The sequence below is a fragment of the Apteryx mantelli genome, chromosome 22 (assembly GCF_036417845.1).
Source record: "Apteryx mantelli isolate bAptMan1 chromosome 22, bAptMan1.hap1, whole genome shotgun sequence".
Classification (NCBI taxonomy): domain Eukaryota; kingdom Metazoa; phylum Chordata; class Aves; order Apterygiformes; family Apterygidae; genus Apteryx; species Apteryx mantelli.
This window is the reverse complement of record NC_089999.1, coordinates 12,981,051-13,002,652: the sequence shown is the minus strand read 5'-3', so window position 1 is coordinate 13,002,652 and position 21,602 is coordinate 12,981,051. Positions and strand designations below refer to the sequence as shown.

General features: G+C 45.7%; 1 protein-coding gene across 1 annotated transcript in view; it reads right to left on the bottom strand.

Moving 5' to 3' along the window:
• The window catches only part of AATF (apoptosis antagonizing transcription factor), a 57,191-nt gene that overhangs the window by 179 nt on the left and 35,410 nt on the right, over positions 1-21,602 (bottom strand). Inside the window, exons 10-12 of the mRNA XM_067309729.1 lie at positions 20,213-20,293; positions 16,959-17,030; positions 1-1,129 (exon numbers count right to left, since the gene is read on the bottom strand). The exon at positions 1-1,129 is cut by the window's left edge and continues 179 nt beyond it. Of these exons, the coding sequence (XP_067165830.1) occupies positions 1,066-1,129; positions 16,959-17,030; positions 20,213-20,293 (217 nt within the window). The 3' untranslated portion in view covers positions 1-1,065. The remainder of the gene's footprint in view (positions 1,130-16,958; positions 17,031-20,212; positions 20,294-21,602) is intronic.

Below are 21,602 nucleotides of genomic sequence, written 5' to 3'. Positions count from 1 at the left end.
TTCCAGCTTCTGACCTTTGGAACAGAAACCCCACAGAAACCCCCAAGTGCGCCATCTCCGCCGGCCAGCGCTACACTCGTGCTAGCGGCTTTCAGAAGTGTGTCATGGAGATGGCGAAGGCAGGATGGCTCAGAGTCATGATCAACAGAAATAATTAAGTGTGCAGGATCAATGCCAGACTGAAAATTCACCAATATCTTCTAATTGCAGGAACAGCCCCAGACGTGTCCTGCGTCATGCTCATCACCAGTCAGCAAAGTCCATGTGAGCAGCGAGCGCTGCTTCAGAAACTGGAGCGTGAACGGGGAGGTCTGGCTGGCTCGAAGGGCGAGCACCTTTTCTGTGTTTTAAGGCCATGTTAATTATGTAAATGACATTTAAATCCTCTGGACTCAGTGAGAATAAAAGTCACGCATCCCAGATACGCAGTCAATGAACAGAACTACACGCTTCAAAAACCCTCACCAATCCCACAAATAAAAAACTCTAAAGGTTTAATTCAAAGCTGGGTGAGCAGAGCGGGGGGCTGGAGGTCCCTGCTGGGCTGAACGGGGCCACCCAGCAGAACAACGCACCTGTGCCGAGCAGATTGCTAAATCAAGGCCAGGAATGGGAAAAGCAGCGTTGGAAACGGATTGCCTTTGGGATGAAGCAGAGCTCCCCGAGCGCGGGCGAGGAGGGCGCTCAGGCATGCTAGATGTCTGTCCCCCACGCCGCATTTTGACGCTGTACGTTTTAACGGGACTCTGTGTGCAACAGATGAATCCCCAACAGGAGAGCCCGATGCAGCAGGCAACACCGCGCTGCTCCTCCGACCTTAGGAAGACGCGTGCTAAGGTGCCTCTGCACGCGGTAACCCCACTGGGGGGTCCTCAGGCCCGCTGAGGAGCAAGCCACCACCGGAGGGACCTCGCTCTGGGGGTCTCGGGCAGCACGAAGCGACCGCAGGAGGGCAGGGCTGCCTGCTGCCACCGAGCACAAAAGACGTCAAAGTAGGGGACACGCCGCAGCAGCGCGCGCGGGGTCCGATGCGAGGAGCTGCCCCCGCTGCGCCTTGGCCAGGCGCTAATTCTGCTCAGGCTCTTCAGGGTGCGTGATTTTTCCAAACAGCGAACGATAAAGCTCTGTCCTGGGGAAAAGAGGAAGGAGGAGGGAGAAAAGTTAGTTTTCAAGGTCAAATTGGAAGCAAGAGGCAGGCAGCAAAACCAGCCGCTCCTTAAAATGAAAAGGCCTTGTATAATTAAAAATGCATTCAACAATCTTTATTAATAAATACAAGCAAAGGGGAGAACTTGCATAAGACCAATCACATGCAGTACAGAAATATGTAAATATTTCAGTGTGGCTGGATACCATATCTCTAGAGAATGAGGTTTTCTATAAGTTTGCCCTTTACAGACAGGCTCTTCAAGTAAGAAAACAAGATTGAATATTTTAATAGGATGTATGAGACCGCAGAGCCATAAGAAGGATTCAATCAGACAGTCTACGTGGGACTATAATTTAGTTTTCATACATTTTCTTGGACTTGACGGTACTTGAAAAACAATGAAAATGACCCAGCAACAAGATTCCAATTAATATCATGTATGCAGCAATTCTGATAAGAGGAGCAAGTTTCTCTTAAAAAAAAAAAAAGTAGGTTGGTGTTATTTATTTATTTTTAATTTTAAAACCAAAGTAACCTGAGAAGAGAGATGGAGGAAAGGAGAAAGCATTTTTATAAATCATGTAATTCTGGAAATCAAGGAAAAAGCATTTGGGAGAGCATTATTTTTATTTTCTTTATATACACTTTCCAAACCAACCAAGGCTTTTAGCAGCCTATTGTAAAAAGACAACACACACACACACACACACACACACACACACACACAGAGCAGAATATTGTTTATACTGGGAAGGGATTTTTTTTCCTCCGGAGTAGGCTAACAACCTGCTATTAGCACAATAATGGAAATTATCTGCGGACCTGTGTTTTAGCAGTTTGCCAGTGCCAGCACCCACCGCAAAAGCCAGGCCAGGAAAACTGTCCGGATTTCTTGGGAGCAGGAGGAGAAAAGAGCCTGTTTCCCAGCACTTGAGAGTGAACGAAAGACACATTCAAAGGCTGAAATTCAGACCTGACAGAGAAGCTACGATTTTGGCTACTACCTCAATTAAGACCACAACAGGTCTCAAGCGGGACCATTCCAGCTCGGGGCTGTTTTAATGCCTTTCTATAGAAATCAATAGAAGACAGCAACTGTTTAGAAAAACATCTACCTTGATCCGACACTTCCATTGGAGAAAGTTACCTGTCAACCTCTGCGAAAGAAGGAACTTTCAAGTTTTTAACAATAACAGCAAAAAGGCCAGGCACAAAGTGTCAGTTCTAACAGCGCAGGAGCACAGACCCCTGCACAGAAACGTTCCCATTCACGGGGCTTCATTTCTTAAATTAGTTCATAAACCTATTAACCCCTCAGCTGCTCCACCCCCAGAAAAGGGATCTGTACTCAAAGAGTGAATGCGGCAATGGCTGTTTTGCGGCGAGAGACGCTGTCTCCTTGCCCAACAAAACGGTCGTCGCTACGGCTATGCGTAAAGCTCGGCACAACGTACACCGTGAAACAGTAACCGGAGTTTCTGCGTTACACCAAGAGCGTGCATGCAGTTTATGCAAGTTTAACACAAAAGCAAAACCAGAACAGAAGCGATAGTTGAAAAGCTGCTGCTACCCCGCGCTCTGGAGAGCAGGACAGCAGGGCCAGTGTTGTAAACGGCACCTGAATTGGGTGCCCAAAAACACGGGGCTCAGGCACAAACAGCGTCTGTCCCCAAAGCAAACAGCGGGAGAGCAGCGGAGGGAGGCAGTGCCCGGCGGCCTGCCCAGGCTCCCCGGGGTTCCGGCCCGCAGCCGGAGCGAGAGGCAAAACAAGGCCAAAGTGGAGACGTTCAGGACCCGGTGAGAAACTACAGCTGTTTAGCCATAAACAACAGGCAGAGGCCGGTGTTGTAGGAGGTCCAGCTTCCTCTGGTGACAACGCGCTGCAGTGACAGGTAGGAGAGAAACCACTGCTCTAAGCGTGCAGACTCAGCCCCCGAGGTGGCTTTGGCACTAACCCATCTCCGGCGGCAAGGGACACAGCAGCGCTGCACGCGCCCTGCTCTCTCTCTGCAGCACAGAAATGCCAATGAGCCAGTCGGAGAAGAAAACCCCAACTCTCCTGCCAGGGTGCAAACACCTTCCCGTTTCCCTGTGCTGCAGACAGCGCTTTAGAAATCATTATCTCCACCATGCAGGAAAAAAAAGGAGCGAGAGAAATGCCTTGCCCAAGCCTGCAGCATTTCCAGCCTTCCTGACTATTAACTGATAAACCTAACTCGCGTTTGCTGTTTCAACTGAGAAATCAGATGGCAAAAAGCGAGCTGCAGTAGCGACAAAAAGGACGACGCGACTTTAAGACTCCATCGGTTCGCTGGAAGGAAAATGCAGAGCGATGCTATTTGGTGCGCCGGCAGTCACAGCCCTCCAGCCTTGCTTTGCTGGCTGGACTCAGACCCCATCATTACACTGAGCAAATGTTTCCACTTGTGCTGCAATCTCAGTGCAATTCCTGGGCAGAGCGCGGCGGCTCCTGTCCGCAGCAGGGTTCACGTGTCGGGAGCAGAGAGGGAAATGCTGAAACCGGTGTTTTGATAGAACATCATTTCACACTCAGGTGGGCAAAGCTGACAAACACTCGTGGTTTGCTCATGTCAGAGAAAGCTGAAAGGCTGACGGCTTGGAGACTTTTAACGAAACGCCACTACACGCCTCATTTTAAATACCGAGGGTGACTAATCACATTGAGGAAAACAACCTAAGCAAGATAAATTATAATACCAAATGCACCCACTTTGCTGGTTTTCCAACCCACACAGGCTGTAGTGGGAGCCAGCCAAGGCCTCATTAAGTTGACAGCTACATGCACTGACTCCAGCCCATTTACTGTTGTGCCAGAGGAAAGCGTGTCCGCAAAAGGAGAACTCTTCCAGCTCAGCCAGCAGGAGCTTGCTGCTCCTCTTTCTCGAGGTTGTTTCCATTTTCTCTTCCACCTTAGGGATGCTGCTGTTCCCCCAGCTCAGCGCTTGAAAGGAAGCCTCTAGTCTGCGCAGCTCCCACAGGTTTTTTAATACACACACCGGGCACAGGCAGCAAAGACATCATTAACCAGGCAAGTCCCCTTCTCAGCTATTAGATAGCACGCGGTTCGCACAACCAGCCTCCATTCGCGAGCCTCCGCGTTTTGCTAGGGAACACCACCGTCTCCGCACGCTTCCTCCTCCCTCTGTGCTCTCACGCAGCTTTGTACAGCAAACCTAAACACCATTTCACGCGAGCTCGTTCTCCTCTTCCAAACCCTGGTGCCAGCGAGCAACAGAAACTGTTTTTATTTTGCAAAGGCATTTTGCAGGATCCAAAGGGGCCTTGCTCCCAGGCACCATCTCCAGCGCAGAGGGACTCATGGGCAGAGACACGGTAAGAACCAAGTGCCAATTCTGCGACTGCCCACGGGGCTTCCCTCTTCCTCCACGCCCCACGGCTCTGCCCTGGCGTTATTGTGGTCACCAGCTTGGAAGCAGAAAGCAGAGATCCCGCTGGCTAGACTGGGTCTGGATTCCCAACCCCTTCCCTGGGATGAGAGGAGAGGAGAGCAGCTTTTTAATACAGCACGAGGATCTTCAAATGGCTAAAACCATAACGTCTTTGCTGCAAATCACTCTGTAAGTGAGAACGGCTCAAGGGAGCGAGCGCTGGTTGGGAGCCATCGTGCTCCAGTATAAAAAGCAACGCAAGCAACAAGCTGCCTCGCTGCTGCCTCGCTGCACGGCCCCGCGCTCGGCCCCGCAGCTGTGGCCTGCCCGGACATCCTGGCCCGCAAGAGACAAAAAAGGCCGGTGGCTCCTTGCAAGCACTCTGTGTCTCCCTGGAATTTCAATTCCAGGGACTCTGCAGTTTCCTGAACACAAAAACACGTATACACACACACACACATGCATGCCCTGAGCTCTCCTCCCTGCCACCATGACTAGGTAAGACTATGCTATTTTAGGCCAAAATCTTGTTATCTTTTTTTTAAAGGAGACTGCAGTTTCTCTACACTGCATATCCCTTTCCCCTTTTATACCTTTATTTTTCTTTCTTACAGTCCCAAATAATGTACAGAAGTTCAAATGCAATGGTGCATTCTGGGCAACCCTACAAAAACAAGAGTTCCTACGTTTTCCCGGTGAGCAGGCACAAGGCAAAAGTAATGTTTGTTTCTTTGCAGGCTGCCTTGGCCTTTTCCCACTGGTGGAGAACTGGTCTTCTAAGGTTACTGTCTTCATTTTTGGTTTTCAACAGTTTTCTAATGGGTACAAGAGTTCAGGGATCAGTGCTGAATTTGCTCCAGTCCTACCAACTTTAAATAAACAGTTATTTTTCAAGCAAGCAGGGCCCAGATGAAGTAAGAATCTGACTGCCCTGGCTGGGAAATGTTGCTGGCCATCACAGACGGACATGCGCATTCCCAGGTTTCAAAGGTGCGAAGCGGGGCCAAACCTTGCACCCGCAGCCGCATGCAGGGAGGCCCCGCGACGCCCAGCCCAGCCACCGGCATTCTCCGTCGAAGCCGGAATTCAAACGGGGCTGTCTGGAAACACGGGGTGCAACGCGTACCGCAGCCTGCTCCGAGAACAGCTTCAGGTGCTCCAAGATAATTCAGCGCGGGTGGACGCTCTGGCAGAGTGTCGGGAGAAGGGAAATGGGTAACTCCTCCTCCAATCCCAAAACATAAGAAATATTTTACTCTGCCAACCCCTCCCCAAAAAACCCACAACCTTTTTTTCCCCCCTTATCATCATCCAGGCTGCCTTTCTTCTCTACAGCATCTCCCCTCAGCAGGATTTAACCATGCAGAGAGTAAAACTCATCAATCCTCCAGGTTTAACCTTGTCTCTGTTTCAATTCACTAGGGTAAGTGTGGATTTTAATACTTTCAGCCCCCTTAAGGCTATGCATAATGAACTTGGATTTTGGTTAAAAACATAAAATTTCTCCCCTCCACCCACATATATTAAATGTCAGACTTGAGCCACTGAGTTGAGACAACCCACCCCACCGCCAGCCTGCTCCCGCCACACGAACGGAAGGTGACTTTAGCACAAAGGGGTTCTGCTATCAGCAGCGAGCTGAGGAATAACCTATGCTGAGTAATTAACAGTACTTACACCTGAGGTAGAGTGCGGAAGGAGCAGGTCGATACAGGGGTCTTCCTTGAATTAAAATTTAACTTACCCTTTATTGCAACCTACAAAAGCAAGTAATGAGCACTAACATTTTTATTTCTTTTAAACTGTCATTTAGGCTGTAGAGGGGATAATTACCTATTTCCACTGTAGTAAGGTTTTATCACCCTTAGTGAGGCATTTTCTAATTTAATATTTTTACTATATTATCATAAAACCTGTTTCTGGAAAAAATGATCACGAACCACACAGCCATTTGCCATAAAACATGTGTGTGTAAGTACCTTGGCTTAATTATTTATGCATTTCTTCCGAGCTCACTCCAAGGAGCAGAGGGGCTGGAGACACCAGGAGGGCTCTGCCCAGGCGCACGGGCCCCCACCGGCACCCAGGAGCTTCGTGCCAGTGGGCTTCATCACCCTCCAAATCCCACATCCTGCTGCTACGCACGTTTTGCAGGCGAAACCTTTTCCACAGAGAGCAAGTAAACACAGAGTGCAGGAGTGCCCTGAGTGAACAGCAATAGCAAAAGCACACTTGATAAATATATAAACCATCAATATATAAATCATAAAAACTGTTAACAGTTCCCCAGGAATCTACTTTCCCCATCTACAGTAGCACTCTTCCACCAAATATACAAAGGGGAAAACAAACACATATACACACATGGGAGGGGAGAACAGCTAACACTGTACTATTTTGTATAACTATAGTTGTGTTATTTCTTTTTTCAAAAATACAGTTCTGTATACTAGTAGAAGAATAATGTTAAGGAGGGAAATTCAGTTTCTAGCGGGGCTTTTTTCAGAGTGCTATTAATACAGCAATACTGCATGAGTAACTACTGTGCTATGTTGTTATAAAAATACCCTCCAACAAATTTCTCTACCTTTTCCCATGTACCTTTTCCTTCCTCTCTTCTCCAGGACAAAAGAAAAAAAAGGGATAATTTAGAATAGGCCCCAAGCAGTACTGAAATAACTACACCTGCCCCATTCCTAGTGACGTCCTCCATTGGGAACAAGAATTTTTAATTCACAAAAATTGGAGAAAGGTACATCATGAACACCCACTAAGAAAGGGAAGACAGAAAACACATAGCCCTGAATAAAAGAGAAGCTGGCCGCGGAACAGATGGCTGATAATTTTCTTGGAAAACTTTCTGTCTGTACCCTAAGAAATCTTTTATCCACCAGTGCAAAATTCAGATCACCGGGTCCCTAGTAAGTAGGGTAGGTAACCAGGAAGATGAAATAAACTGGAGTCCTTCGTTTCTCAATTTCTAGTAAAAGGCTTTACCCTCTATCGGCATTTGCAGTGTGGGATTTGACTCCGTATTCACGCACCTTCTAACACGCATTTCCCACACCGATATTTTCGCAGCGACAAATCCATGCTACGGTTGACGGTGCACAGCGAAACAAGCAGCAGCAATCATCAAAGCAGAATTAAAACACCCGTGCCTTTTCAAGCAAGGGCCTGAAGTACAGAGCAAAGCGCTTCTCCGTGCCCGGCCGCGGCCGCGCGGCTCCCGGCGGGAGGCAGCCCCGCGAGGTGGCACTGTCTCACTCGCTTCCCCGCCACGGCCACAAAAGCGGAGCGCACAACTCCGGCTATAAATTACCCGGCCAGACGGCTCTCATCGCCATGCCCAGCGCTCGAAGGAGATGCAGAAAGGTCCGCTTCAATTCCCTCTTTCTCAGGCAGGTCAGGATCGGGTCCTTCAAGTCTGTGCAAATGCTTTTAGCCCCACAGCTTTAAATTACGAAAGGTGACATGTGACCTCTGGTTTGTCTCATGAGATCAGGCACAAGATTTATAAATATTTCAGAGAGCTGGTTCTTGCCCTAAACAAAGGGACTCTGCGCATTTTGTGAGGATGGATCCGGTGCTGGGGTGGGAGGACAGCAGACACACGGAACAGTGAGGACACCTCTTTCATCCTCATTCTGGTCTCCGCACCTTTCACATTTTCATACGAGCTTTTACAGCACAAACCACTAGATAAGCATCACCTCCACAAGCAAAACCGGTGGGAGCATAAAAGACGTGAAGAAGTGGCTGGAGAAGCAGCTAAACACAGGGAGGCTGACAAAACTCCAGCATGCTCCACTGGCACGCTTTCTGGCAGCTTTAATCACCAATTTTCCCTATAAAATTCATAAAATGTTGCCTTCTCAGTCTCTGCTTTAAAATGGATATTTGAGCAGAGCAGGCACTGTACCGCTGTGCGTGCAGGCGCCCTGTGCACACATGCACGCACACGCAAGGAGGGGAACATTCTTTGTGTACCTTAACGTCCCATCTTCCTAGGATGATTTCCCTCTTTCACAGCTTGACTGTTTTATAACAGATTTGATGCAGGAGAAGACAAATTGTCTCACAAAGAAGGAACGACAAATCATCTCACAGCTCTTAACAGGTTATTTTTTTTCCCCTTTAAAAAGGAAATTTCCATAACAGAAGCGTCCGTCTCCTTACTAGGGACGTCAAACATCCAACGTTGGGATGCGATGACTTAGCCCACTGGCACGAGCCAGGGTCACATATACCACTTCACGACTGCCAGCTTCAAAGCATACGAAACCTCCTTCAAATACCAGCCTCCTACCAACGACGGTTAAAAGCCATGGGATACTTAACTGCATCTACAGGAACTGACTTTAAGGCTAAGTGAAAGGTCGGAGGGGGGAATCAACCACGCCAAACAGGTTTGGTTTCACAAGACAACACGTCCAGGCTCTGCCAGGAGCCGTGAAGGAGCCAGCCCAGGGTGCGCACCCTGCACACAGGCCTCCCCAAGAAGGTCCACACGGCTCCCGGGAGAGACCCAGAGAAGGTCTCTGTCGCACCAAGGAGCTCTTCTCCCAAAACCACAGAGCCAAGTGGGCAGCTTGCCCTCTCACCTGCACCTCGTGCCCAAAACACCTCTTTTCTCTAAACCTTGGGGCACTGCACTCAACGGACTCCCCCGCACGCTGGCGTTAAACCCGTGTTTCACAAAACAGAGCAGGCCACGCTTTCCTCCAGGCTGTGTCTGTACAGACCTAGAAGAATCCTCCTCATAGGTCCTGGAGGTTTGGGTCTGCATAATGCAGCAGCTGCTCGTTCAGTTGTTCCAGAAAGCAGCACTTTGTTTTCTTTTAGCAACTTCCGTCTTGGTAAGCGGTACTGGATTGACAATCCCAGAGCCCAAATTCCTCCATTAATCTAGTTTCGTGGTGTTTTAATACCTGAAGCACAAAGTGAGCTAAGTTAAAGGCTGGTATCTCACCAACTTTTTTTATTATTTTTTTTAATGTTAAACTCTTATGTCATATAAGAAAATTAATCCTTTAATACCAGGATTTCCTTCTACGTACCCCCCTCTGCTTGCAGTAAGACACACTGTGACAAAGCAACGGCACTAAGTCCAAGAGCTAGAACGCTGATCAGGAAAATACCCAACGTCCTGGCTGAATCCGAGGGAAATGTTCTAATCCAAACCTCGCTGGCAGCTGGATAATCTGTGTCTTAATTCAGCTTCCCAGCAGGCACTGGCCTGCTTGTGCGAGAACAGCCAACCCGCTCTAGGCGCGAGGAGAGCGAGCTGGATGCTCTTTTACCAAGCATGACCTGGGGCCCAAGGGACTGCCGGAATCACTGGCTTAGTTTCTTGCACTTGGCTATGGGATTTCGGGCAGTGGTTCTTGCCCTGAGTCCAGCTCAGCTGCCACGGGAGTGTGCACATCCAAAGTCAAGCACAAAACGTACCACCGTAAATCACCGTAGAGAGCAGCGTTGTGACCCGGGGGAGCGTCGAGAGACTGCTTATATACATATTTATGTATATACACTTACGCAGCACTGCCAGAGCACAGTGTGCTGGAAATATCTGGTCAGCACTCAACCCCATGCTAAAAAAAATATATGCGGAGGAACTGTCCCCTGACCAAATCCCACAAGGCGTGGGCAGCACACAAGAGCAGGAAGGATGAGCCGCACCGTGCACGCGCTCCCTAGCTTGAAGGCCCAGCTTCCCAGCAGGGTGCTCCTACAAACTCCAGGAACGCGACAATAAGGTAACTTCCCCTACAGGCAAACGTGTCATCTGGCTAAACTAATACCATCAGCTAGCGGTGTATGATCAATACTGCCCGAAGGAAGAGACCGGCTTACTAAATGGTGACAAACACAAAATCACAATGATTAGAGGTCTAAGAAGAGCAAGGAGGAATTCCCTCAGCTCCCGGAAAGGCTTCTGTACCTCAAGGTATGTGGTGATATTGCATGGTTTGACACAATACCATTATGGCCATCTTCTTCCCTCGAATTTGGCTTTTAACTGATGCAAGTCCTCATCCGAATGAAAAGCCACTTGCTGAGATAAGTAACAACCTATCCAAAAGCCAATACATTCTGCCCCACCTTCACCCAGTTATAAATCCCAGTTCTGAATTTCAGCTTGCACGTGCGAATACATCTCTTTTGTCCTGCCTGACTTTAGTGCAGAAAAGCCTCCTTTTGCCTCCCATGTCTGCACCGGGTGCCATCTTTAATGATGATGTATGGGTGTCCTTTTCCCGAGCGGGGCTGTGGGGAGGGGGTCAAACATGTGATACCGCCAGCGTGTGTATCAACAGCAAATTATAAACCGTGTCAATCCAAGTTAATGCAACGCTGTAATCCTCTTTAACAAGAGATCAAATCAGTGCCATGAGTTATGTTCATTCTGTAATCTGATAAGAAATAGAGTGAGCCTCTAATAAAAGAGTAATGAGAGCCCTTAATGATGCTGTTAAAAGGTAGTGCCAGTTAAAATATTGCTGTTGTTCCAGCTGATTAGATCACTGTTGCATATTTGTGCAATCTTGTTTCACCTGTCAGAATAACCTGAGTCGTCGTGGGAGATAAAGGTGTTTGGACCAAACGTCTGTGTCCTTAAGGAATGTCTCTCCTACAAGTTATCAGACTTTCTGAGGTGAAAAAATGATTTTCCTCGAAGTTAGCAGTAATTTGATATCATACCTTTTTTTTTAAAGGGTCTGCATTTAGTTTCTGTTCCACAAACACAGAGGCAGCCATTTGCCCATAGCAGATACAGTGCAGCAATCTGAAGACCTGTATAACAAAGCTGACGGAGAAATGCAACAAAAACAAAAGCCACACATAGATCTTCCTGGAAACACAGACTTCACCCAAAAGTACTTGCTAAAACTTGGCTGTTTATAAGATCCAGCCCTGCGGATATGGCAGCTCTGTGTGTAATGAAAATATGCTCACTTGTCTATGGATTTGCAGGCTTTCAGCAGTAATCTCTAGCCTCGGTTTATCCGTAAAGAAATAAACCTACCTAGCAAAGGAGCTTTCAGTGGGCACACAGATGTCGGATCTCCTAAAAATTTAAGGCTGTTTAGAGCTAGGCTAACAGAGAAAGACTGCACAGCAGATCCGGGTTCAGCTATCGGCTCTGGCACAGACCTGCTGGGTCACCTCTGGCTACTAGGCTCTCAACTCCCATGGATTTCTAGGCTGAAATGCCTTTTGGAAATAGGGGCTCTCACTTCTCTGTTCCCTACGTGTAAAATAGAGATGACTGGTGTCTTCCCAGCCCTGTTGTACATGCTGGTGCTGTAGGCTGGTTCCATTAAAGATTACGCTGCGCTCCGATACTGGAGCAAGGGGATCAGCAAAGTACCTTCGGCCGTAGAGGTGGGAAAAGCATATTTCAAGGGAAGTCCAAGAAGCGGCACCCACATGATGCCACCCTCAAACCAAGGTGAATCGTGATCTGAGAAAGATCAATCCTGGATCTAATCCCGGATAATTCCTGCCTGAGACAGCTCCTTTCCTCCGGATAACCACTGTAGCGCAGTCACATTCCAACTTCTGCCTTCAGGTTCCTTGTCTCAGCGCAGGTCCATTTACATAGCAATGACCTTGGACTGATTAAAAAAAACTTGGCCCAAGAGTACTATAAATGTATTTAAGTCCATAAACATACACCCCAGGATAACCATAAAAATCACCTTCCAGTGTATGTTTTAAAATACTACCAAAGAGGGGTTAAAATAGAGAAGAGCTGGAGGCCACCAGTGTCCCACACATTACAACATAATATATGTGAGCACGAGGTTAAACAGCCATGCCCATGCGTAGGGTGCATGAAAAACTGGCAAGTGGAAGATTAATTGCCTGCACAAATGCTATTATTCCAACCAGCCACAAGAATAAGAAAGAACGTGGCAGTGATGTTGACAAAGGCACTATTTTATTTGTATGTTTCTTTTCTCAAATTCAGGCTGTAAAACAATCGTGGAGTCGCTGTTCATCCCCTTCTCCATTCAGCGCTCAGGCTGCTTCTCGCATGCGTTTGCTCTTTGTTTCCCCAGCCAGCAGGAGCAGAGAGTGATAAACTCGATGTGCCAAATCCCCAACGTCCAGGCGTCCCCCAGCCGTGCCAACGCTGCACAGGAACCTTCCAGTGAGGCCAGCCGTTCCTACTCCTATTTTAAGGCTTCTCTGCATGCCCAGAGTAGTGTCGGATGGCTTAAATGTACAGGGGACTCAGGCCCCAAATACTTACATCTATCATTTATCGGAGGGCTTTAGACGGCCTCATTGCTAGAGCACCTGAGCTGCACGCACTGCTATTTACCCCCCTCTGTGCAGTGCCATCGTCCTCCCCATCAGACTGGGGCACCGCTGCACAGGGAGCCCGCGGCAGAGGAAGCGAAGCAGTCCCAGACCACTGCCCAAAACGCATTCTTCCTCCTACCTTTGAAATTATTCCTAGGCCGTATTAGCCACTTAAATAAACAGAAAACAGCTGGGCATTACACTGCTACAGAGATTTATGCTTTCAAAGCACTTAGAGCAAACAAAGCGAGAAAACAGTCACTGACAACTCCCTTCTGCTTTTGCTCCTGTGGCACAGAAGGGCTCATGTAGTTCGTCACGGGCGAGGGCTCGGCGCAGTCAAGGAAGAGCCCAAATTCCTCCACCACTCGTCCCCGCCTCTGCCCGCCCCCATCTGCACAAACACATACATAGATATATGCACATGTATTTACTAGCATTTTCCAGGCACCTACCTGCCACTGTTGCCACTGGCAGAACTCAAGGGGAATGTTCTATCAGGTCTGTTCCTACAACTCCTTTCTTTTTTTTTCTTTCTTTTTTTTTTTTTAAATACAGCTCATTGCTGCTTTAAAATTTCTCACACTACAGCACGGAGTACCCCACTGCTCAGATGTGTATTTATTTGGGGGTCATGCAAAGTGTATACTTGCATTTTCAATCTAGTAATTCTCACTTGCAAACAATAACATTACCTTCTTCTGTCACAAGGGAAAGCTGTTATCATTACTGCTTCCCTCTCCTGCATACAGGCTTGGACCCTTCTTTTTAATTTACGTGCAGTTTAATGCAGATGTTGTGTTCTTCTTGTCTTGTCCAGTACGGTTGTATGTTGCTAGAGAGGTGCTGTGGCCCATGCCAAATGCAAGGGCATTTTCAATAGGCATGTGAAGGGACCCCTGGAGAGGGACCACATTTTTCAAAAAAGTCACTGATTACAGCAGATATCTGCATTTTGGGGGAGTTGAACTAAAACACTCCTAAAAGGCCTAACTTTCAGACACTGGCCACTCCAGTATTTTAAATGTGTTTTATGTCTAGACATGAACACAAACAGGGCAAATCTGGGGCAGAAAGGAAGAAAGTTGAGCTAAATTACTCGCAGGTTCTCCACGTGCAAAGCAAGAATACCCACCAGGTTGGTCAAACGTGCTAAGAGTGGCTGCAAAGAGGAAGCAAGAATCATTTCTGAATGCCCACACTGAACAGGACAAGAAGTAATGGGCATAAATTACAGCAAGGGAAAAATTAAGCTAGACATTAGGACTAAACAATGCCAAAGAACATCCTGCGGGGAGGCAGCTGCAGAGAAACTGCTTAAGGAAAACTGTAATGCCTGCAATAGCAAAGGTAAGGCACATCCCTCGTGTTACAGGTAACCAGCAGGCGTTTTGGCAAACAGTAAGGAAGGCTTAGACTTGTATTTGTATATTTGTCTCTTGTCTTGCATTAAAGCTTTGCTATGTATGTTAAAAAATAAAATAATACTATTAATAAACCATTTTTATGGGCACTTGTCCACAGAAGATCTCAAAGCATTACAGATTCTCTCCTTTGCAGAGAAGGGGAATCAGAGTGACAGAAACACAGAGCAACTTGCTCAAGGTCATCCTGGAAGCCGCAGAACTAGAAACAGGACCCGCACATCCTCATTCTTAGTGCACTGCCCCATCCATGTCCAAGTTTTGCTTGAAAACCTGATCTTGGCAGAATGGGATAGAGCTGTCCACAGGATATGACCCTCAGGCACACTTGCTGGTGTGCAAACACTGTCAACCGACAGTTTCATTCTAGAAGGTTAAACCAACATGAGGAGATAAGTGGCTTAAATGCCATTAACAAAAAGTATGGCGGGCCTCCAAAGTGACTAATAAACTTAATGTAAGAAATAAGTTCCCGCAGTCAGACAATAAGCAGCAGCAGCTGCTGCCACATTGCTGCCACCAAAGAATCTGTAAAACATGCAAGCGATGTAATAACCCGCTCTAAGTGGAGAAAACCCCCAGGAGACATTTTCAGTAAACCAAATGTCAAACACTGTCCCTACCACAACGGTAACTATGTCGACACAGAACAACATACATAGGGGCCTATTAGCTGTAGCAGGTTCTGAGGGTCGGCCAGACCCGTTGCAGTGCATGGTGGAGTCAAGGTGCCTCCGGAGAAGTATGGGGAATAAGGGTTATGAAGATGGCAGCCAGATAAAGAGCATCTGGGGCCCAAGGTGGCTATTGTGCAAAACTACACCACTCTCCCAGCTGTTTCAAGCGCACTCCACATTTGCATCAATTTGCTGAAGGATTTTAGCTTATAGAATGCATTTTCTAGGCAAATTTTGGAACACAGGTGACTGCGGCAGACTGAGAACGAGGAGGCAATGTCACCTCCGGGGAGAGCAAACATAGTATGTTAATTCCTACATTCTTAGGATCAGTCTCACTGTCTTTTTTTTTTTTTTACACCTTCCTCTAGACACAGAACATGAGCTGTCTTTCATTTAGATAGAGCAGGAGTCTGTATGCCTATGTAATCCGTAGGACAGTGCAGTATGTATTATATGCAAAAAATGACAGACGCCCTTATCTCATTTAAAGTTCTCAAAGCACAAGTCATAACCAGCCAACCGGGCATAATATTAAGATAGAAAAATACTGGAGTCATGTGTATTATTATATATATGGTATGATCTGGTTCTTCTGATGCATAAACAGCCACCTGCTAATTACCCTCAAACAAAAAGATGTGGGGAATGAGCAGCACGACCCAGAAGGATTTCTGTAGGATGATATGATGGCAATAGGAGTGTATACCTATCCCATCCCATGGCTTATTTGGGGTGATCCAAAACAGCAAAGACCCCAATTCCATACAAGTATGGAGATCCCTTCCTACTGGGAAGCACAAATAGCTGCTAGGTCAGATCCTGCATTGGAGAAACAAAATGCTCGTGATTATCCAAATAGTCAATAATGCATATCTAACCTCACAGTGCCAAAGACATGTACGTCCCTCTTTTCCTGTGATCCAGGTATGGGGGTGGAAAAACTGATCACTTTGTATGGCCGGGGGAATAACTCTCACCCTACATTTCCAGCACATTTCCTTTTGTGGCAAGAGGATCTAGCCTATATTCAGAAATTAGAGCAATTTTCCCATTTAAAAAAAGAGAGAAAGGAAAAGAAACTATGAGAAAGAGCATTCCTATGATGAAACAGCACAGGTCCTACTATGGACGCAAAATGCCTTAGTGCCAGCTTACTGAAGAACTCTTACCCAGAAATCTGTGCAATTTTCCAAAAGGCAACAGTCTAAGAACAGCAGGCATTTGGTTGGCATTTTCCAAACAGAGGAATGACATCTCTCTCTCTTTCACAAAACACAAACATGTTCACAACCCAGGGGAAAGATGTTTCTCAAGCCTTCCACATCCATTCATTGGAAAAAATTATATCACCTCCTTCCCACGAAAAGCCTATCATATGGAGATTTAGTTCAAGAATGTAACACAGAAGAAATATGGGTGTATACACAGAATAACTATCTAGCAACTATATTTCCTTATTAATTTACAAGTTAAGGCATTATAGTCTTCTAAGAAAATTCTTTATTAACAGAAATAAATATAAGCAATGTTTAGGTCTTGAGTGAATCTTGACTTAACTTTTCCAGTTATTAGCTGAACTAAGAAAATGCATACTAAATAGAATTTTAAACAGTTGAAATTTCTGATAAAAAAACAAATTGTTTATAACTTTGGATTACACCAGAACACACTAACCTTAGTAGTTTGTTTCCAGAATCATTCCATAAAACCAGAAGATTCAAAACCAGAGGAATTTTAAAGCAGGAATCAAAAGGTACATATCAAGATTTATGAAAATTTCTCGTTTGGTGTCACTGTAATTACAGAGTGAAAGCTCAGCTAGACTGCCTGGACAGATGTGACCAAGACACCCAGGCTATGATGCCAGTGACAAATGGTTAACTGATAAGAAGAAATGGAGAGGGCGACAGACTGAAGAACAGGTCAATATCACGCTGTCATGAAGCCATTTGAGAAACATAATTAATCTATTACTCACCTGGCATCATCATTCATTGTACAGTGGTCAATAGGTGCCATGAAGCTCACCAGCTTGCTATGGACATGATACCTGAATAATGCAGGAAATAAGCAGGCAGCACATTAGTAACTATTAATGAAAAGGAAATGTTGCTGCTCGAATAGAAACGTAACAGTCTCTGAAATGCAAAGCACTGGCTTTCCTGGTGGCTGGTATCTAATGACTTACTAGTTGCAGGTGGCAGTTCCTCCTCTCTTCCCTCCTCCTACTTTCTTGTAACACGGATAGCAGAGTAATCAGACAATATGACATACTGAATAGCTGACTAACAAGCAAATCCCTGTTTATCACAGCCAGAAAGAGGACGTACAGCATCCATGAACTGCATGAGAGTATGTAAACATAATCCCGGACAGACAACCCTGAGAAGCTAGGGACAGAGGAGCTCTCTGTGCGTTCAGCTGCCCCTTCAGCTGGTGTCTCAGCTGCCTTCTGGAGCTCGTGCCCAAAGAGCCCACTGCAGGCAGCAGAAGGCTTGGAGCATCAGAGCCCTCCTCACAGCATCTGCCTCCTGTCACTCTTCCTACTTGTTTTGTGGGATCTAGGGGCCCTAAAGAATATCCAAACCCCACTCTGCTAGCCATGCCCATAGCCAGAAAGCTGTACCCTGAAAAACTTATAAATGGAGCACGTAAAACCAGGCAAAGAGGGGGACGGGACTAAGACCTGTGCCAAGAAGAGAAGTGGCATGTCCAAGGTCATGCAAGTTGTACTTCACCTCCAGGTATGGGATCCCCCTCTTGCTTTCCACACTGGGCTAGGAACTTATAGTGGCTTTTCATGGCTTATATTCTAGGACCTGACATATACCATTTAACAGGGTACTGAAAAACTCAGAATGAGAAGCTGGCTTTAAACCTTGTGTCGAAGGGTGCAAGATCCCAAACCAATGGCTTTCGGTGTATACTACCATGCTGGCTACCCGTCTGAAATGTTTTATCCAAATTGCTGCTACTTTTAGAGCCTTACAAATAGCAGGCAAAAGGATTCATAAGCATTTGCCCAGAATCACCTTTCCACTCTGTCATCTCTGTAGTCCCTTTGTTTGCCTATGCAAGAACTTTCCCTGGAGGGAATTTTATCTCACAAGAATATTTCAGGCTGGCTCTCCAGGCCCAGCACACACTCACCCTCACACAAGGGCCTCTCTGCACAGTCAAGGCTTTGTCACTCATAATGGAAGCAACTGCCCTGGTCTAAGGTTGTAAGGATCCAGCCAGGGAACAGACGCAGCACCTCACGGCTAGCACTGCACCAAACAACGTGTCTACAGGCTGAAATAAGGTCACTTACAAGATACTAACAACTGATGCATTCATACAGATCAAAGTTTGTACAGGGACAATCTGCAAATTGGTAAGGGGACTTACCTATTTCCATGAATTCTCAGAGACTACTTGTTTGGCCAGAACTAACTGTTCTCATGTTTTTAAAATCAGGACTTTCAAAATCCCAGCCTAGCAGATATAAAGTATTTAATTTCATTCACAGAAAGATATCCCATGCTGCAGCAGCACAGGACAAAAAATCAGTAACAAAAAATCCCATGTACACACATCACTCCCCTGCATCTACCTCAAGCAAAGGCACGTCCTCGTGAGGGAGAGCAGAGGTCAGGGCACCTGGGTTCTGGAGCTCTGCTGTGCACTTTTGGGAAAAGCTCACTTCCTCTCTTGGGGCCTCAATTACCCCATCTGTGAAGGGGACGAGTCCTCACCTCCCTGCAAGGCCCACTGCTTTTGAAACCACTTGGAGATCCTCAGACACTACAATGAATTAGCACCTTTCATCCAAACATGCTATAATATTAGAGATATTAAAAAGGAAGAATTAGGGAAACAAATGAAACAGTATTTGACACCTTGCCTTCCAGGACCTCAAAGAGCTTTACAAAAAAATGGTAAGCACTGCAGCCCCCATTTTATAGAGAAGGAAAAAGAAGAACAGAGAAGAAGTGATCCACAGGACTATTCTGGAAAGATGCTGGAGCTTAACTGCATGTTGATCCAAAACACAGCCACTGACACATTTCTCTTTTATTGGTATTTTCCCTGAGGGGTCAGTGCAACTTTTATTTAGAGAAGAAAAAAAGGTACCCGAGATGTAAGAGGAGACTCACACAGGGAGATAGCGGATCTCTCAGGGATGCTGGCGCGCACAGATTGCGCACAGGGAGAGACTGCCCCATTACTCCTCAAGGTTTACGAGTCTGACTCAGTTGTGTGATGCTGTCAGTAGTTTTGACTGAATCATGAATATATCCAATTATGTGTGATGCTGACAGAAAAGAATATTGATAGTCAATAATTATAGGCTTTTCAGGCCAACAAAGTAGCTCTTCCCTCTTTTAATAAATTATCTTATGACATCTATCTTAAAAATTGCTATGCCAGGCCTGACCCAGACTGACTCCACTGACTTTCTATCAGATGCCATCTAAACTCACGATTTATAGTTTACTCACAAAAGGATGGTTAATGTTGCGGATTTTTCAGGAAGCGGAGCAGCTTTTCAGTGTGCCTCCCTGCCACAAACACCTCCTCCGCTACAAATCATGCAGTCACGCTAAACTCAGGGAGACTAATGTATCTGCTCTGCAAAGGGGAAAAAAAAAAAACATCCTCTCCACACTGCTCCTCTTTCCACACTGCAGCCTGGACAACTCTTCCAACAAAAATACAATGGGAGAGACCAACCCAAATTAGTGACCCAGGAGGGAGAATGTGAAATGCAGTGAAGCTAAATAAAGTTGTGATGTGATTTATAAAAATATTTAAAGATTAGACATCAAATTCCAGTCAGTGGGAAACAGACACCTACCTCACTTGAGTATTTCTGTAGTATCCCCTAGAGCTGCTATCCACATTTTAGTCAGTTAAATATATATTGCACAAGAGCTGTTTATGGGTTTTCACTGAAAGTTACAGTCCCAAATCACTCGGGCACATTTGAACACCTCAACCCAGGGTTTTCTTAGACCAACGGACACTCTTGTCAAGAGTTTGGTCAGCGCAATGCTCACAGGTTGCATCCAACTGATCCCTTACTCTAGGCTCAAAGAACAGTAAGGCTCCCCAGAGGATGCTCCTGAGCAAGACACCTGGTCTTAAAAGGCAGGAGTACTACCAGTGCACCCAGCACAAGCACAGGGCGGTCAGATTTTATCTACTAAAACTCCAAACTTTTGGTTTCTGGCACAAACTGTCACCCACCGGATTTTCCTTCCTTTGCTGGCTTTTCTGTCCACTTTCTTCTTTATTTTGCTTCGTAACTTCTGGATGGCCAGCCACTGTCTGAGGAAAGCAAAGTGATAGTTAAATGATTGTTAAAACAAGCAGACAAATACACATTAGGTACATCGGACCTTAAGGCCCTTCCCAGTCCTACCTATTACAGCTAGAAAAGTGAAGGACACCAAGAACCTCAGGAAAACAGGTATGAAGCTCCAAATACCTTTGGTACTGCTTCTCTCCAAGAATATGGTATTTCAATAATAAGCACTTTCCCTCACTCCAGCCACAAAGTGAAACACAGACCAGACCAGCTGATGCCAATGAAGTGATCACTAATCACCGAGAATATTCTATCTGCAGGGAAACCCATGGAGGACACAAGCTTGGCTCCATTTTTATCCATTTTGATTACTGATAATTTTCAAGAATCTTTAGAATTAAAAAGAAAATCTTTACCAAATGCTAAAATCTGTAAAATTGTCTCTAAAGGTACTGCTTTTCTGTTTCAGCATTGATTATTAGAACGACTTCTATTTTGCATATAGAAAGCCCGGAACAGAAGAGATGGTCTGCCACATCTTAAACTGATTCTTTAAATGAGACAGGTTATGCTAACTTCATGAACAGAATTACCATGATACAGTAGTTGCTCTCAATTTATTTCCTACCTCAGTTTTGCAAAGCATATTGAAAATTAGAAGCAAGTATTTCTCTCCACTACCTCTGACTATTAAACCTGGCAAATCTCAGCAAGAAGCCCTATATAATGCTCCATCTATTACTGTGCAAAGCTAAAAAAAGAGAGGAAAGCAATAAACAATTTCAGAAAGTGCTGTCTGATCCCTACCTGTACTTAGAAGGGAGAGCTCAACTTCTCAAACAGAAAACTTCATCAAGCCAAAGAAGTTTTCAGCAGGGGAAAACTTCTGCTAGTTATAAATATTTTTTTTTTTTACGAAAACGAGCATCATCTTACCTGATTTATACAATGAAAACCCGACATCAGGGAAAAAAATCTAGCAAAATCCAATTACTGCAATCTTAATATAATCTTAATTACTGTAATCTATTTTATTGTAAAGTCAGATAAATGTACAATGTAATCACCACTTAAATGTAATTTTGTCTATATCATGTTAAATTATAGTGAATAGCTTTCCATAATATTCCAGACATACACAAAATAAATTTGACACATTGCACTAAAATTTGGGTAATATTTTACAAGAATAAAAGTTATTTCACCAACACAAAATTTCCTAACGCATTTTCTCCCCCTCCCCATACACACACCCATAGCACTTTTTCAGTGGAGAGCCCTATTCCAGCATTTTCAACCTTCCTTTGCTTTCACGCTTTTCTAAATTAT